The 19,572-nt window shown below is 47.3% G+C and overlaps 1 protein-coding gene across 1 annotated transcript in view; it reads left to right on the top strand.

The window, feature by feature from the left end:
* NR5A1 (nuclear receptor subfamily 5 group A member 1) overlaps window positions 1-19,572 on the top strand; it is a 192,336-nt gene that overhangs the window by 44,690 nt on the left and 128,074 nt on the right. Inside the window, exon 4 of the mRNA XM_073590712.1 lies at window positions 7,455-8,104. Within this exon, the coding sequence (XP_073446813.1) occupies window positions 7,455-8,104 (650 nt within the window). The remainder of the gene's footprint in view (window positions 1-7,454; window positions 8,105-19,572) is intronic.

Here is a 19,572-nt window from a genome sequence, read left to right as displayed (position 1 = left end):
CATGGTATAATACAGCCCAGCATGGTATATAGCCCCCCAGCATGGTATAATACAGCTCAGCATGGTATATAGCCCCCCAGCATGGTATAATACAGCCCAGCACGGTATATAGCCCCTCCAGCATGGTATATAGCCCCCCAGCATGGTATATAGCCCCCCCAGCATGGTATGATACAGCCCAGCATGGTATATAGCCCCCCCAGCATGGTATAATACAGCCCAGCATGGTATATAGCCCCCCAGCATGGTATAATACAGCCCAGCATGGTATGTAGCCACCCCAGCATGGTATAATACAGCCCAGCGTGGTATATATCCCCCTCAACATGGTATATAGCCCCCCCAGCATGATATATAGCCCCCCAGCATGATATATAGCCCCCCCAGCATGGTATATAGCCCCCCAGCATGGTATATAGCCCCCCAGCATGGTATACAGCCCCCCAGCATGGCCCCACAGTCCAGCATGGTATATAGGTATATAGCCCCCCCAGCATGGTATGATACTGCCCAGCATGGTATATAGCCCCCCCAGCATGGTACGATACAGCCCAGCATGGTATATAGCCCCCCCAGCATGGTATAATACAGCCCAGCATAGAATATAGCCCCCCCCAGCATGGCCCCACAGCCCAGCATGGTATATAGCCCCCCCAGCATGGTATGATACAGCCCAGCATGGTATATAGCCCCCCCAGCATGGTATAATACAGCCAAGCATGGTATATAGCCCGCCCAGCATGGTATATAGCCCGCCCAGCATGGTATATAGCCCCCCCAGCAAGGCCCCACAGTCCAGTACTAACACTGATTTAAAAAAAAAAAACAAACAACACACTCCTCACCTACTCCTCGTGCCTGCGTTGCTCCCGGCTCCTGTCTCCTCTCCTGCACTGCCTGGTACACAGTGAGAGCACAATGACGTCATCGCGCACCCGCTGTGTCAGAGGCAGAGCGGGGAATGATGGGAGAGGAAGCATCAGCTGACGCTCTCTCCTCCAGGCTCCATCATTGACTCCTTCAGTGTGGGGAGCTGGGGGGTGGATTCGGCGCTGGGGGCAGGCGGGCCCCCCTGCCTCACAGGGGCCCCTTTGCCTCCCGCAGCGCTGCTCTCCTCATTGCACTACACATGGCTAATTTGAATTTTGACATAATTAGCCATGCGGTGCTGGAGGCTGGAGGGGCCCCCTCTCCCCCGGGGCCCCCGTGCAATGCACGGTCTGCAAGGGCGGTAGGTCCGCCCCTGGGTGGATGTCCTGTCATTAAACATGGGAATGAATGGAATTGCTTGCACAAGAAGTTTTTAATGGCTTTATAGCAAAAGGGGTGAATATATATGAACATGCCAATTTTTAGTCATTTGATGCCATACATTTTTTTAATGTCTATATTTTTCTCACTTCACCCACTTAGACTATTTAGTGCTGATGCATCACACACAAATCAGATTACCAAAATATTTAAAACACAGGATTTAATGTAACAAAATAGGTGACAAGCCATTTGGTAAGGGAGGGGGTAAATACTTTCATAAAGTACTCTACCTAGGAGAAAAGTGTCAGGAGCCACCGAATCTTACTGAAGTCTAACCAGCATTTTAATCCAAAAGAACATGTTTAGCTGCCCATTTTTCCTGCTTCGAGATACTCACCTAAAAACTCAGCCCTTGTAACGAAACAGAGCAGGTTGGAGTATTGGATTATGTGGAGCAGGCTCAGGAACGGAGCCTGCTCCACACACATTACATAGCCGACATTTGTCTCTAACAGCATAAGCCAAATCTGAGCGCTGAACATTTCAGTTAATCCTTTAGATGCTGCAGTCAATTTTGACAGTGGCATTGAAATATAGGGATCAGCATGACCGTAGGGTGCCCATGATTTGCCATGGCAGCCAGCAGCTGCTGAAGACCCATATTAGGGTAGTTTCATATTTGCGTTTAAGGCCGCAGCGACGGCCTGCGCACGGCCTCAGCTAAGCCCCACCCCTGCCACGCCTCCTCCGGTAACTCCGCCTACAGGCGCATGACATTGCATGCGTCCTGCGTCCCCTATCTTTAGCACTGGGGATGCAGGCCGTGCGCAGGTATGCGTTTGGCGGCGCATGCGTCCTTTTGACGCTGCGCCGGCCAGCGCCAAACGCAACCTGTTGCAATTTGGTGCGGTCGGCGCAGCATCAAAAGGACGCATGCGCCGCCAAACGCATACCTGCGCACGGCCTGCGTCCCCAGTGCTAAAGATAGGGGACGCAGGACACATGCAGCGTCATGCGCCCGTAGGCGGAGCTACCGGAGGAGGCGCGGCAGGGGGTGGGGCTTAGCGGCGGCCGTGTGCAGGCCGTCGCTGCGGCCTTAAACGCAAATGTGAAACTACCCTCACTGCTATTTTGGCTCTTTTGTGAAGCTCAGCCACAAGCTAGGCTTCATAGGAGACCAAGTTATCGCGACATACGTACAAGTTCAGGCTATCAAAATTTCCAAAATATAAAACTTTATAATCTTCTTGGTAAGTGTTACAAAGAGAGAAAATAAAGAGAGAAAAATTAAATACCAGAATTGTGGGGTTCTTTTTCCTCACCTCTTTTTCATAAAAATATGTAAAAAGATGCGATCAAATTGGTACCAATAAAAAAATCACTTTGACATTCAAAAAACTAGTGTCGACACAGTTCTATTTACTAGTTTTTATATTTTAAACCTCTGAATTTTTTTCATTGCCAAGATAAAAAATAATACATGTAAGCTTGACATCACTGTAATCACAATGACCTGGAAAATCATACCGACTAATTATTTTTACCACTCAATGAACACATTAAATGCAAACCCTAAAATATATGGCCGAATTACCGTAGGTTTAATCACTGCTGGTTTATATTGCACTGTGGGGTGTAGCACCATTGCAATTTGCATCTAACGCAGAAGGAACGGTAGAAGCGGTCCTTGGTACAATCATTGGCCATCTTCTCCACATGCACATAGATATTTATTTTCTAGAACTAGTCATGTGAAATATCACCTCAACCAACACCGGAACTGCTGCAACCCACCAACCTACTGTCTCCTTCCCCACCATCCTGTAGCATGTAAGCCCCAAAGGGCAGGGTCCTCTCTCCCCTCTGCATCAGTCTGTCATTGTTAGCTCGTTTACTGTAAGTGATATCTGTAATTTGTATGTAACTCCTTCCCATGTACAGCACCATGGAACCAATGGTGCTATATAAATAATAATAATAATAAGTCAATCAACCCGAGTGGGTGGGACTGAGCTGGAGATCCAGGGGATGACGAAGTGCATGGTTATACCCCAATTTTAGCCTTATACTTTTTTTGGTAGCAATGCTTAGTGAAAATAAAGGAATTAATTGTATTTTAGATAAAGAACTACGTGGCCATATAAATATTTTGGGCAGGCTAAAAGTTTGACATATTCCCTTTAAAAATGTATTGCCTGACTAAGACCACACATTCTCGTATAATCTCTTATGGTAGTTTTGATTATATATGTTCATGTTTGTATATCATGCATTAAGTGTACCGTGCCAAACACTGCTCCTGCAGGGGCAGCCCACCAGGGAATTCTCCTCTTCCTCCGTGTGCCAGTCCGAGCCTGGCTGTAGGCCAAAGTATATGACTGGCAGGAGATAATTGCCAGAGATTTCCCAAGTTGTACCAGCTAACTGCAGGGCCACCTAACTTTTAAAAAAAGTATGTTAGGAAGTTGTGGCGATACAATTGGCTAGTACGTTAGGACAGAACTTTAAAGCAGAGATAGTGCAATATGAAACATTTACATTATCACTGAATGACTTGCTTCATTTTTTATGGCAGAGTTAATGTTGTTACAATCTCTTCCTTTGGTCGGAGGTCTCTCCCCTTCCTGTGTGGCTGTTCAAAAACAAACTCTTCAGTCCCGGTGCTGTCCAACCATACTTCCCCCTCCTCTGGCATGTACGAGATATAGGGAAGTTCTTTCTGCAGAGTTTGGCAGAGCAGAGTAATACTCCCACACAAGAGGACACATTCTTGAATTTCCACTAAGGAGTATGAAGCAGCTGCTCCTTTCTTACATACAAAGAGTTAATAAGTGTTTCCAAATTCTGCCGCTAATCATTCATTTGTTCATATTATATAGGATTGCCAAGTTTTCGAAACAGAATTGTGTTCTACTAAGATTAAATCATCTGGGTTTAGTCTTATTTGTATATTGAGCAAGTATATCATCTTCAATCCTTTTTCTTTTTTTAAAGTCTGTCCGGCAGCAGATTACTTCCTATGAAACCTTGGCACTATTAGACTTAGAATTCTAGAAGTTGAGCGAAAACTTTGCTACTTCTGGAATTTTAACCAGTCCGAGGCAGTACCGCTATTTTTACTTTTATTATTTTTTAATTTTTTCAAAAAGTGGACAGAGCTGGTATGGTGGGACAAAGCCCATCTAACATATTAATCAGAATTTATGTCGCTTGTGTGGCGTAAATTACATAGAAAGAAATGGACTCCCTCTCCTGTCTTGAGTAATATCTCTGGTTGACTAACACGGAGGATATAAGATGCGCCATATTAATTAAAACGCGCACACCTCAAGAAATGTGGCACATCTTACTCCAGTGCTTCCTTCATTATAGAGTAATTGTCGCTCTCATTTCATAAATCAATGGTACACATGCAAGTAAAGAACATTGTAATATATCTTATTAGAGAGATCCGCTTTGTTCTTTTCCTGGACTGATCTTTCGCGCTCAATTCATAGGTACAATCTGTAGTCAGTGAAGATAGATTTTCCCATTACTGAGTTTGGAAATTACAATTAGTGCTTATCAGATTCTATGGAGGAGGTAAGGGGAGGGAAAGCTAGAGATATTCTGTGTAGTGACGAGCGTACGTCCTTGGAAAAGATGTTATCCGAGCATTCTCCAGTGCTAACAGTGTCTTTGGCGTGTTCGAATACATTCGAGTCCTTGTGACTCCATGTCTCACGTCTGTTCGACAGCCACAACACATGCAGTGATTACCTGTTTGTTAGACAATCCTTGCATGTGTTGTGGCTGTCAGACAGACGTGAGACATGCAGCTGCAGGGACTGGAACATAGCATTCGAGCACATCAAAGATACTCGGTTAGTACCCTAGCGTGCTCCGATAACACCTTATCCAAGGATGCGAGCTCATTACTAATTCTGTGCAAAATTTCATAGAACTTTATGAGCACGAACTCCATCATCTCCTATCTCAGTAATGGGGAAATCTGTATTCATTGAAGACAGATTTTACCCATGAATTGAGAATTTTGATAATAACTGATCAGTCCTGGACGAGAGAGAAGATTTCTCTAATAAGATATATTACAATGTATCCTATTTTCACATGTACTAATGTCTAATTGAAAAACAATAATTAAAATGATGGTTATACTTTAAAACTGCTGTACAAATCGCCAACAAATTGGGGCCTTATTTTTATGCAAATTTGCTTTCATGTGCACAGTGGTCAGTCCCAAGCCAGACAAGTGATCTGACTACAAACCTACCCTAAGGCTGGTTTCATGGGCCATGTTTAGACTGCGATTTTTAGACTGTCCGTGGTCCCCTAAAGTGTTGAGTTTGAGTCGAGAGACTCACTGGCTTTCCAAGAAATTATGATTTATACATGGACCATGAACTGTGGATATATGAAACCCGCCATACTCTTCCCATTCGGTGCTGACTGAAGGTTCAAGCCTTCATTTGCAGTACAAATCCTACGGCCATATTGCGCCTTCAGGGATCGGCACTTGTACCATGATTTGCCCTGACATTGCCAATAGCATCAGTTCGGTGTTTCATTGTTGCAAACAATTGTGTGACTTGTTAGTGAAAACCAAAGGAGAGAGTTGCTGGTTTGCCAGGACCAGATGATTCACAATTCAATGAGGGAGACCACCATTCAGAAATAAACTCTTTACTGAACGACAACTTGATAAGGGTTATATACAAGAGACAGCCAATACAGAGTCTTATGGATATTCTGTTTGCAGTTAGAAACATTTTCCACATAGTTTCCTTTCTTAATAGTTCACTCCAGGGACCCCTATGTCCGCTGTTTCTCCCTGCTTCACCACAAACCAGCTTTAAATCTACAGTCATGATTAACACGTCTCCTTTACTTGTTCAGCAGTTCCACATCCTATTTATTCCACTACGGGTGCCCTGGATCTCACACGCGTGACCCTTCACTAGTCTCAGTCTCTCAGTTCTGTTTAGCCCCATTACCTTCCAGTGTTACAAGCCCAAGATCTTGTGGCTAGGTTTCCTCTCCTAGGACCTGTCTCCGGAAGGCCACTCTGTCTCACTCTATTATTTACAGGATCTCGCTATCTCTCCTCTTCGGTCTCCTCTCACTTCAGGTCACCTTCGAATGCGGCACTGTTCACTTTGGACTTTTGAGTCCTCTCACCAAGTACTCAAGGCCCCATATGCATTCCTAGCAGGAAGCAGTCACTTTATCTTATACTAACTATCCCACGATGGGCTAGTCCCAACTATTAACTCTCAACTTCATCTTACCCTATTGTCAACTATACTCATACTAACGAACTACACTATTTACATTACACCACAATACCATTGTTTATCACATTACACAATAATTACAAAAAAATGCATAAGACAATTCACATAACATTAAATATCTGATTACTGGGATGTCTACTATTCATGAGACCGGGGAGTCTTCTCCACCATTTGTATGATCGTCCATGTGTGCTGGTGCTGCTCTACACAATGTCTATGGGTGATAACCATCAGTTCTATAAACTTTAAAGGGAATCTATCAAGACAAAATGAATGATCAAACCAAGCACAGGCTTGGGGTAAAACGGGTGAGGCAAAGCAGTTCATTGCACCTTCTCCACTATCCTATGCCTCCTGTTAAGACAGAGCTGGCAATCAAGGAAAAAAGTGGAAGAAATCGATGGAAAAAAATAAAGTAAATGGGAAAGTGCACTTAACTGCCTAGTCCCAATGAGGGTGCACCGAGCGCATATGCTTAGTTTGAACAGTCATTTTGTGCTGACATGGTTGGTTATCGAGTGGGGGAGGAGGAACAGAAAAAAAACATGGCTGCCTTCTTCCAAAGCACCACCCTTGCCTATTGTTTGTGTGTGCTATATTGGCCCAGCACCATTCAGTTCATTGGATCTAAGGCATGGCACTGTTTTTGGGAGAAGGCAGACATGTTTTCCTATTTGTGGACAATCATTTTAAATTAGTCGAGAACCTACTTCGTTCAAATGAAGGGCATGGGACCTCAGTTCTTGTGAACAGTGGGGGTCCTAATGAGCAGACACTTCTCACCCGTCCAGTGGTAGATATAAGAAAACCCCTCTTATGGGATAAAAGGGGGGGAATGTTCTTGAGTATCTATTTGGCCAGGATTGTATAATAATACTGGCATTTTGTGTTCTTACTTTTCTAAAGCTGTTCGTGCTGACCGGATGCGAGGAGGGCGCAACAAGTTTGGGCCCATGTATAAGCGGGACCGTGCCTTAAAGCAGCAGAAAAAAGCCCTGATACGTGCAAATGGTATCAAACTGGAAACTGTACCACAGATTATGTCCCCAGCTCAAAGTGACTATACCATTTCCAGCAACATCCATACAATTCATCCTGTATCTAAAAATGTGCCGTCAAACCCAGCTCCAATGGCACCGGTTGAATACGATAGGGGACCTTATGGGGGACCTCCCCCATTGGGAATGACTATGCCCAACCACGCTCCTCTGTCCGGCTACCATTATTCCTCATTCCAGAGCCGCGCCATCAAATCTGAATACCCAGACCACTACACAAATGTGCATGAACCTGCTCCCTCAGGACCCTATGTATACACCGAGCCTTATACCAACACTTCTCCACCAGATATACCCGAAGTGATCCTTAAGCTGTTACAACTAGAGCCAGATGAGCCTCAAGTAAAAGCCAGGATATTGTCTTGCCTACAGCAGGAACAGAACAAGAGCAGGCACGAAAAACTCAGCATGTTCGGCTTAATGTGCAAGATGGCCGATCAGACTCTCTTCTCCATTGTGGAATGGGCTCGAAGTTGCATCTACTTTAAGGAGCTGGAGGTAAATGTTTTTTTTTCTTTGTTCATGATATTACCGTAACTTAATGAAGCTTAATATTTTAAAAGGAACATCCATATGGAACTGATACGAAGTTGATTTTCAGCAGCAAAAAAAATTTGTTCAAAATTGCCAAATTTAAAAAAAAAAAATAAATAAATAAAAATAGCTGAGAAGTTTGTTGCAGAAACGATACCAATTTATTGCACATTTCAACATCTAATCACAAATCCACTGTGAAAACTGGCAAAATCGAAATCCTCATGGTAGGTCAGTTTACATTGTGGATTTTTGCTGCATGGTGTTGATGCGATTTGGTAAAATCTTATCCACAAGGAAGTAAGGTGGAATTCAGACGCCTATATTTCGTAGTTTGGGGACAGATCACAACTTTAGGGCTGACCATGAGGTTGTTGAGTTTGAAGTAGGAAACCCATGGGCATGTCTGAAGTTGTGTTTGGTTTTCAGGCCGTGATATATGGACGTCTGAAATCGGCAGTGTATTATCCACATGCAATTTCACAGAGATAAAAAAATCTTCACTATGCAGGAACCAGGGGCTGGCATATCATTGGTGCAACTTTTGCAGCTGAACAGGGACCCAAGAGGTAAAGGGGGCCCATTTCTACATCCAGAGAGGGAGAATTTTGCATTATGATGAGATAATGGGCTGCAAATAGCCAATAAATTGTTCTTACACAGGAGCACTTTTCTGTCTGTGTCCACCAGTGACGGGAATGTACACATGTTCTCGCAAGCCCTATATACTGTGGATTTTCTGGTTGGATTTTTTCAGATGGAAAAATCCACTGCATATTAAATTAGCTGTATTACGGATACAATTTTCTGAAATATTAGCAACAGGGTGCAGAGAAAATCCCTAGTGTAAGTTTACTGCTGTTGCAGATTTGGCAATCCTAGCAAGATGCGTAATCTCTGGTATGAAAAAGGTGAAATATGCGGCTAATCAGGAAATGTGGCTTAAATGCCGCTGAAATCTACAGCAATGCCATGTCAAAATCCACATGGAAGGCATAACATTTGTCAAGGGTGCAAAATTATGGCCAGAGGTGATCCACTCAAAACTCAACCCACTAAGAGGCTATGTGCACACGTAGTTTTAGGTTTTTCCGCGCGGATTTAGAAAAATCCACAGGTAAATTCTAAGGTCAAAAGACCTGCAGTTTACCTGCGGATTAGCCTGTGGTTTAGCCCTGCTGTTTCACACCTCTACAATGGAGAAGGTGTGAAACCAATGTGATACTAAGAGGTACGCAGGATGCTTTGAAGAGTCACGAGTCGGTTTGGTGCTTTTATAATAACGTATATAGGCCTAAAGGGGACTTTCCTCAGTCTCAGCCTGTTCAACCAAAGGGGGTAACAAGGGTTGCCCTCGCAGGGGCTCAATACAGTTCACACAAACAGAGGAGAACTTCACTACTTCCGGCGAGAGCCGGTCACTAAAGGGCTGCGGTATGGCCGACTATGGGTCCTTAACTATATAGTCTACTTAGCTGTCCTGACGTCCCTCGGCGTTCTGGATGGTGGTTCTTCGGCGGAGCAGCCGCTGGGCCCAGCTGCTGAAGAGTTGGCGTAGTCTTCGAGCGTTCCGCCGCTCCTGTGGCGCTGGGGCACCTCCGGCCTCGGAGGAGTCCTTGGACGAGTAGGCCACAGCCCCTGGATGGGGGCAAGCGGCAGCGATGCGGGGTGGCTGGTGACAGGCCACATGTGCAGCTAGCCGCTGCAATGGGGACTCCACGGTGAGCAGAGGCTCGGCCCTTGCCGCGGACCGGAGCAAGACAGTGGTGGCCGCCGACGGCACTGGACTTGCCGCGGCCACTGGTGAGAGCAGGGCAGCTGCAGGTGGCAGGGAAGAGGCCGCCTCCGCGGGCCGAGCGGGACGGCAATGGCCGCGGGCGACCGCGGGTAGGCCGCAGCCGCGGGCTGTGGTGAGGCGGCAGCGGGCGCGGGCTGAGCTGGAGCGGCAGTGGCCGCGGGCTGGAGCGGGGCAGCAAGTCTCGGACGGTCGTCTCGGCGCCATCCCTCTGAAGTCCTCAGTGAGCGTCTTCCCTGGCACTGGTAAGTTGCTCTAGCTCTCAGTTGCTTCCACGGTATCTTGCTGCCTCTGTCCCGGTCTGCTGACTCATCGTGACTGGCGCTCCCCGCCCCTTTTTTACTGGCCCCTCCCCTAGCCCATCTGTCTATCTCAACGGTCCGTCCCCGAACTCTGTCCCCCGTGAATAGTTTTCCCTGGAACCTAGATGACGGCTCCCTTGATTCCGGCCCGGACACTTGACGGGGGCCGTTCCTCCCACACTCCCCCGCCCTGTATGCTCTCCAGTCCTCGGGCGATGGTTAGACTTTTGAGATGACAGTCCTTGTCGCTATACAAACTGGTCCTGTTCGTAACATTCAGGGGGTTTGCCAGCTGTTGACCGCTCGGAGCGTCGAAGCTCGGGTGTAGTGGAATCTTCTGGGGTGGTGGAGGGTGGTCGACTAGTTGATTCTGGTGGGATGTCTGGGTCCACTGTAGTGCCACTACTTGGGTGGCCCGCAGATACAACTGGTTAGTGCTCTTCGTCATCCAGGTCCCAGACTGTTGGTTGAGATGGGCTCCGGGCACGATCACCTGCCATATTGTAGCCGACGTTGTTCGTGACACGGCTTTTCGATATAAAAGTCCCTTTTTGATGATTAGCTTTTCCCACTAGCGCAACATCAGCAACATATCCTGGGTCAAAGTCTGTCTCTGTGAGCCAGTGGGCAATTTACCGGTGGCCACCCATCAGCGTAGGAGTCCAACTTCTCTATCTTCCTGTTGCTGCTGAATCCATTTGTCACGTGGTTGTCCCAGTATTCCTCCTAGGAGTCCCAAATGAGGCGCTTCTTGCGCATCGGCTGTAAGCGCGGCGGTGGTGAAGGTGAACGGCATCTCTTCTGCTTCTAATTCGTCGTCTTGATTCCTCCCTGGGGTGGTGTGTCGGATTCTGGAGAGCGCGTCGGCGTGCACGTTTTCAGCTCCCCGTTTGTAGATGATCTTATAGTTGAATTTGGCCATCCGAGCCACCCACCGCTGCTCTAGGGCCCCCAGTTTGGCATTCTCCAAGTGGGCTAACGGGTTGTTATCAGTCCGCACCACTACTTCAGAGCCCGCCAGGTACTCTGCGAATCGCTCCGTCATTGCCCACACTACCGCGAGGAACTCAAGCTTAAAGGAGCTGTAATTGTCCGCTTTGCGTTCTGAGTCGTGCAGTGATCGGCTACCATAGGCGATCACTTTCTCCTTGCCGTCCTGCACCTGTGACAACACAGCTCCTAGTCCCTGGAGGCTCCCGTCGGTATGCAAGATGAACGGTTGCGAAAAATCTGCATATGCCAATACCGGGGTGTCCGAGAGTGCAGCCTTGAGGTCTTGAAACGCATCCTCTTGCGGTTGCTGCCACTGGATCTTCCGTCCATTCGCCCCGGCGGGAGCCCCCTTCAGCAGGTCTTGCAGGGCTCGGTGTGAAAAATTCTTCATGAACCGACGGTAGTAGCCGGCCAACCCCAAGAAGGCCTGCACGTCTTTCACCGTCTCGGGGGTAGGCCACCCCTGGATGGCAGCGACCTTTTCCAGGGATGGTCTGACACCTTCCGCCGAGACGGTATGCCCCAGATATTCAATCTGGGTGTGGAACAGGTGACATTTCTGGGGCTTTACCTTTAACCCATACTTCTGCAGCCGGCCAAGCACCTGCCCCAACCGCCGCAGGTGGTCCTCGAATGTGGTGGAAAAGATGATAATATCGTCCAGGTATATCAACGTGGCTTCAAAGTTGAGGTCTCCTAGACACCGCTCCATCAACCGCTGGAAAATTCCTGGGACGTTGGCCAGCCCAAATGGCATCTGATTAAACTCGAACAGTCCCATGGAGAGGATAAATGCCGTCTTGGCTCTGTCTTCCTCCGACATCAGAACCTGCCAGTACCCACTGGCCAGGTCTAGAGTTGAAAAGAACGTCGCGTTCCCCAAGGCGGACAGAGACTCTTCTATGCAGGGCAGTGGATACGAATCCTTGATGGTGCAGGCGATCAACTTCTGAGAATCCACGCAAAAACGCAGTGCCATTTTTTTTACAAACCAGGACAATAGGGGCCGCCCAAGGGCTCTGGCTTTCTCGTATGACCCCCTTCCGAAGCATTTGGGCTAATAGGGTTTTCACTTCCTGGTATAGCTGCGGTGGAATTTGCCGATATCGCTCCCGGATGGGGGCCGCTCCTGCCGTGGGAATCCCATGCATGATGGCCGTGGTACATCTGAAGCTGTCCTCGTGGCAGGCGAAGACACTGTAATATTGTCCAAGAAGTGTCTCTACCTGGAGAAGCTGGGCTGGCGCTAGGCTGGAAAGTTTGGCCCGCATTCTCTCCAGGATGTCTCGACCTTTCTCTTGGGCCGAGGATGCCGCAGTCTGTTGGGTTCATACCATTACTGCCCAGGGATCTTCGGGCTGCACCTTCAACTGGACCGCGGGGTCCGGCAGCATCTCCTCCAATGGCCTTACTAGTTTGGCCATTTCGACCCGGGGCTTCAGGGCGATATCTTGGTCTTCCAGGTTGACACAACGCACCAGGACGGTCCCTTCCCACACTGTGGCCAGAGTGCGGGCCACCAGGATGCCAGGGTGCAGGCGCTCCGAGTAACATGGTTCCAACTGCACCTCCACGCCCTCCAGTGGCATTGGGGCGCGGATCGGCAGAGCTACCACCATCTTCCCTGGAGGAAGCACGAGCGGGGGGGCCGCCGGCGCGATGACCTTGCCCAGTGCCTCACCCTCCTGGCACTCCTGGAGCACTTGCGCCTCCCGCACCAACCGCTGGAAGACCTGCTCTTGGGCCATGCGAGAACCCCACTGACTTAGGGTCTCCTGTGTGGGATCGTTGAGGAGTAGATTGCCAAACTAGCGCAGTATGTTCATGCCCAAGATAATTGGATGATGGTCGTTAGTCTCTCCTTGGGTTAGGACCAGTCCCCGGCGGCCGAGGGATTTACCACACAATGTCATCTGGAGCCACACCACTCCGGTAACAGGTACCGGCAGTTGGTTTGCGGCCACTCGTCGTATCATGGGCCCCCACTGGGGCCTCGCCGCTTCTGGGAAATGCTGCTGGAAGTAAGCTGCCGGCATGGTCATTACTTGCTACCCCGTATCCACTAGGCACTGTACAGCACGACCCTCGACTTCGGCCCATACTATTGGGCACTTAGCGACCAGTTTTTCGGGACTTCCACCACCCCTTGTTGTGGCTTCCGGCTCCGTGCGGCGTCCCCCATGCCCGAAGCCCTCTATTTTAATGTCCGCCGGGGTGGGTATCTCCCATGCCGGACACTCCTGTGCGAAGTGGCCCAGTTCTCCACACTCATAACACCGGAGCGGTGAGGCTCGGCCACCCCGGGTATTGCGAGGCCCCCGGGCCCGTGATTCTAGCCAGGCCGGCCGGACTCGGGCTCCGTTCTCTTCTTCACTTCAGCCAGCTCACCACGGATACTCTTCAGTTCTTGTCTCATTTCCTCAATCCATTGAGGCTCTTCGACAACGCTTATGGAAGCCTCCATGCTCCGGGCCTTCCCCACGGGAGCCACCATTCCCTACTCTTGCTCTCGTACCCGGGCCTGACTCCTCACTTCGGAGAAGGCTATACGTGGGTTCACTCGGACCAGTTCCCACAATGCCTGCTTGATTAGCGGGTCCCGGAGTCCAGTCACTAGCAGGTCGCACAGGGTAATGTCGATGGGTCCTACCCCTATTCCGTCCTTCCTCTCTATGGCTGTGTATAGCTCCTGGAGGGTGTTCATATACTGGGTGATGGTCTCCCCCTCCCCCTGCATCCGACTGAGCAACCGGGTTCTCAACTCCCCCACGTCTGTTGGATCCCCGTGGGTCTCTTCCAGGATCTGCAAGACCCTGGCAAAGGTGTTGCGGCATCCCGGGGGTCTCAACATCACTGACTTCTGGGCTTCCCCATCTAGTGCCATAAGGGCCACCTCAGCCTCTAAATCAGGGGTCATGGGGTGCATGCGGAAAAGACCTCGCATATGCTCTGTCCAGCTCCACAACAGCGTATCGGAGCCAGAGAACCAGGGCATGTTACTTAGCATAGCCCCCAGGGAAATGCTGGAGCGGGGACCCCCATTATCAGCAGCACCCACGGCCCCACTCTGATCGGGCACACTGCCGTCTGCGCTCGGAAACTGAATCCTGCCGACTACGCCAAATGTGGTACTAGCAGGTACGTAGGATGCAGTGACGAGTCACGAGTCGGTTTGGTGCTTTTATAATAACGTTTATAGGCCTAAAGGGGACTTTCCTCAGTCTCAGCCTGTTCAACCAAAGGGGGTAACAAGGATTGCCCTTGCAGGGGCTCAATACAGTTCACACAAACAGAGGAGAACACGACTACTTCCGGCGAGAGCCGGTCACTATAGGGTTGTGGCATCGCCGACTACGGGTCCTTAACTATATAGTCAACTTAGCCGTCCTGATGTCCCTCGGCGTTATGGACAGTGGTTCTTCGGCGGAGCAGCCGCTGGGCCCAGCTGCTGAAGAGTTGGCGTAGTCTTCGAGCGTTCCACCGCTCGTGTGGTGCTGGGGCACCTCCGGCCCCGGAGGAGTTCTTGGACAAGTAGGCCGCAGCCCCTGGATGGGGACAAGCGGCAGCGATGCGGGGTGGCTGGTGACAGGCCACCTGTGCAGCTAGCCGCTGCGACATGGACTCCGTGGTGAGCAGAGGCTCGGCCCTTGCCGCGGACCGGACCGAGACAGTGGTGGCCGCCGACAGCACTGGACTTGCCGCAGCCACTGGTGAGAGCAGGGCGGCTGCAGATAGGGGGTAACAGGGCGGCTACGGCCACGGGCGACTGCGGGTAGGCCGCAGCTGCGGGCTGTGGTGAGGCAGCAGCGGCCGCGGGCAGAGCTGGGGCGGCAGTGGCTGCGGGCTGGAGCGGGGCAGAAAGTCTCGGACGGTCGTCTCGGCGCTGTCCCTCTGAAGTCCTCAGTGAGCGTCTTCACTGGCACTGGTAAGTCGCTCTCGCTCTCAGTCGCTTCCACGGTCTCCTGCTGCCTCTGTCCCGGTCTGCTGACTCATCGTGACTGGCGCTCCCCGCCCCTTTTATACTCGCCCCTCTTTTAGCCCATCTGTATATCTCAACGGTCCGTCCCCCGGGAATAGTTTCCCACGGAACCAAGATGATGGCTCCCTTGGTTCCGGCCCGGACACTTGACGGGGGCCGTTCCTCCCACACTGGAGCGGAATCCGCACAAAGAATTGACATGCTGCGGATTTGAACCCACAGTAAATCCGCGCAGAAAAATCCGCAGCATGTGCACAGCGTTTTTCAGTTTACGATTGAAAACAATGGTACTGTACAACGCACCTAAATCTGCTGCGGGCCCGCAGAGCCTGAAACGCTGTGGATCTGCAGCAGAATCCGCACCGTGTGCACATAGCCTAAGACCATCACAATGCAACCGCAATTCACGGTTTTTGGGAAGATTTTTTTTATTTTGACATAGTGAAGAAAAACATACAACATTTTAAAAGGATTTTTCAATTTTTTTGTTTTGCAGTAAAACATTGCAAAAACAGATAAGGACAAAAATATAAAAGCATTTTTCTTCTTGCACCAATTTCATGAGCGGTGTGCGCCAATAGATGGTGCAAAGAAACAGCAGCTTCCACAAGACAAAAAAAATTTGAAAAAGATTAATTGCGTCCTAAGTTTACAACCCCCTTTAACTTGGCTTATTTTGTGACATAAATGTGCGCCACAATTTTAGCATATTTTTTTGCACATTGGGTCTAATTCGTCATTTTCTTTTTTTAAGTCACTTTTTATTTTGTGTTTTGGTAATCGCTGACTGTATTTGACCCAAATTCTTCAAACTAGTGCACGTGGTTGTTAAATTTTGTGTAAAAATTGAAAATGCTCTCTATTTTTAGCACAAAGATACATTTTTACAAAACAGTGCCAAAATAACTAGCGTGTATAAAACCAGCGAGGAAGTGGAGCGCATTTTTTTCAACGTTATGAAACTTTTTAAATAGTCACAATTAATGAAACGGTCGAAAACACCAAACTCCGTGCAGTGTGCCCGCCAAGAACTGCCGGCAGCAGGCAACTGTAGGGAATTTTCCCATTGCTTCCTGACTTTTGATCACTGTGATAGACCCTATCAGTGATCAAAAGCCCAATAATTATTAAATCATCCCTGTCTCATCACCTTAGTCAGATTACATTTTTTTTTAAGACAACAATATGACGATTAGTGTTGAGCACGCTCGTGTTTGTATCAGGTACTCAGTTATGTACCGAAGTATCGCGCGTGCTCAAGTAACCTGTTCGAGTCCCTGACCCACATGTTTTGCAGATGATAGACACCCAAAAAACATGCAGGGATTGCCTGCCATACACAGGAAATCCCTGCATGTCTTTTTTGGGTGTCTAACAGACGCAAAAGATGCGACCGTGGGGATTTGAGCACCCGCGATACTCAGTGCATACCCGTGCACCAGATTCAAACTCGAGTAGTGAGCACTTGCGCTCAACACTAATGACAACATACTCAATATTATGACCTAATGTTATCAAATTCTGTGTAGTTCCTTTGGGTTTAAAATCCTCACTATACTCCTGGATAAAATCCTTGAAGGGGTGTAGTTTCCAAAATGGGGTCATTTATGGGGGTGTAAGGAGGTGGTGGGTTGCACTCTGTTGCCCTCTCTCCCCTTCCCTGATGTGGCCCCCCATGCGGTGCTCTGACAGAGTCTTGCCTTAATGTATGCACTATGTTTGTATTGTCCTGTAATATGTACTATATGTATTACTGTATTGTATGATGTCAGTAGCTTAGGGTTAGTACAGGGTTATGTGAGTGGGCTGGCTCAGCAGCCTCCAAGCAGACAGGAAGTCCCTGTCTGCAGTTCAGTGCCCTGGCAGGCTGGCCCTTGGCAGGACGTGCTCCCCTGCTGGGAGCTGGCCGTACCCCTGAAGGGAATCAAGCTGCCAGAGGACTGTCAGGTAGTGGACACAGGGACTGTGTGTGTGCTCCACAAGAGACTACTTTTTGCCCCGGAAGCTGACTGGGAGCCATTGCCTCTGCTGCAGCTGTTGCTGTGGCAAGGGACAGATCAGGAATTGTTAAAGATTTTCCTGAATTAACTGTATTAAATGAAAATTTGGATAAACATCTTACCATCTTAGATGACAAAATTGCGGAACAAAAAAACGCAAATTAGACAGAGATACCAATGACTACCAAACTAACAAAGTTTATCCTTGGAGAAATGCATTCTGTCAAAATTCCATCTTAAGAAAACAAGATCACAAAAAATTTGCCCAAAGAAATTCCAAACGTAAGGTCAGCTTTGGTGATACAAGCGTTTCTTCAGCTACAACCAGCTATTCAGTAGAAAATTTCTCGGATTCCTCATTGGAAGAAGCTAATTCTTTTGCTCCTGTTAAAAACAATAAAAAATACAAGAGAAAAAATGCTGCTTCAAAAAACGTATCAGGAGGGGAGGTAGGAAACATCGGAAACACAAGGTATCTGGATCGCAGAAAACGGAGATTTTAACTTGTCCAGTTTGGAATTTGTCTGCTCAGATCCTCTCCCAGCATCATTTATCTGTTTTGTCTAAGGGATTGAGTTTCTGCCCCACAAATAAATTTAATGTTTTTAGGACTTTATTGGATGTAAATAAACTAGCCAGAAATCTAACATTAAAATGTCACTTTTACAATGATAATCACCTACAGGAAAATGTGTTTTCATCTGCAAATTCTGTTGAACATGATTCTAATATAATACCAATGTTTCATGAATTGAAAAAAATCTCTGATTTGCGACAATTAGAGTCAGAATGTAGAACTTACGACTCCTCTTCTGATAGTTTTTTAACTTCTAACCCCTTTTTCTACCCTATTCAGTCTAGGCCATCTATCTTAGATACCTTTCAGGAAAAGGTGGAGGCAGATCTTGTTGTTCTGGACAGAAATACTAGTATTGATAAAAACAATCTTAATCCTCAAAAAATTCTGGCACTGCAAGACCTGCAATCCAACACAGGTTTAATTATTAGGGAAGCAGATAAGGGGGGAGGGGTCGTAGTTCTGGACTCTTCACTTTATTTTAAAATAAATCATGATATTCTATCTGATGAAAAAAACTACCTACATCTCCAGGGAGACCCTACTAATTCCACCACCATTCAGGCCTATTATATCAGGCATAGGTTCCCTTGGAGAAAAGCTGGGTGCTTGGATAGATCATTTTTTGCAACCTTTAGTTAGGGACATGCCAGGCTTTCTGAGAGACACCAAATCTTTAATAAATAATTTAAATTCTATCTCATGGCAAGCAGGCTATATGTGGCTGACTTGTGATATTGTCAGCCTATATCCGTCTATACCACACTATGTAGCCATAGATTGTCTTCAGGTGTTTCTCAGGAAACATAGCTCTTATCCTCCACAGACTCAAAATTTCATTATCACAGCTATTAATTTTTTGTTGACTCATAATTATTTTTCTTTTGATGGGGATTTTTTTCTTCAGAAGTGTGGCGTTGACATGGGAGGGAAATTTTCCCCCTCCCTTGCTAACATTGTGGTCGCCATTTTTGAAGAATTTTATATTTTTGATGATGATAATAATTTTTCAGAACATATAATTTTTTATACACGTTATATTGATGATCTATTATTTATCTGGAAGGGAAATGTTGCTACAGCACATTCCTTCATAAATCATCTCAATCAAAATTCTTTTAACCTTAAATTTACTTTTTCAGTCCATCCGTATACCATCAATTATTTGGATGTGACTCTTTTTGGTAACCACAACATAATTGACATTCTTCCCTACCATAAGGAAACTGACTCCAACTCCATTTTGTTAGCCAGCTCATGTCACCCTCCACATACGGTGAAAAATATCCCCATTGGAGAATTGATCAGACTTAAACGTAATTGTTCTAGGTCTGATCTTCTCCCACATGAAACTAATAAAGCTATTACCAAACTTAAACATAGGGGGTATTCCAACTGGTGTCTGAACAGAGCCCAAAAGATAGTGAATCAAATTGATAGATCGGATCTTTTTTCAGACCATCACAAAAATAAACACAATATCAATCAACTTTTTCTACCAATTTTTCTCCGCAATTCAAGGATATTGTAAAAATAATACAAAAACATTTACCGATTTTATCACAGGATAATTTACTTTGCCATATTCTAGAAAAAAATAAAATTAATTTCGTAGCAAAAAGGGCGCCCAATTTAGCCCATATTTTGTCACCTAGTTTAGTAGTCAGTAATAATAATAACCAATTTTTGGAATTACTTTTTTTTATCATGTACTGGCTTTTTTGGCTGTGGGCATAATTTTTGCATTTCATGTAAACATGTTAAGAAATGCAAATCATTCACTTCT

Source organism: Dendrobates tinctorius, unplaced genomic scaffold, assembly GCF_039654945.1.
Source record: "Dendrobates tinctorius isolate UK_male_01 unplaced genomic scaffold, ASM3965494v1 ptg000120l, whole genome shotgun sequence".
NCBI lineage: Eukaryota > Metazoa > Chordata > Amphibia > Anura > Dendrobatidae > Dendrobates > Dendrobates tinctorius.
The sequence above is the reverse complement of the archived record's forward strand: the minus strand, read 5'-3'. Positions and strand labels throughout refer to the sequence as shown.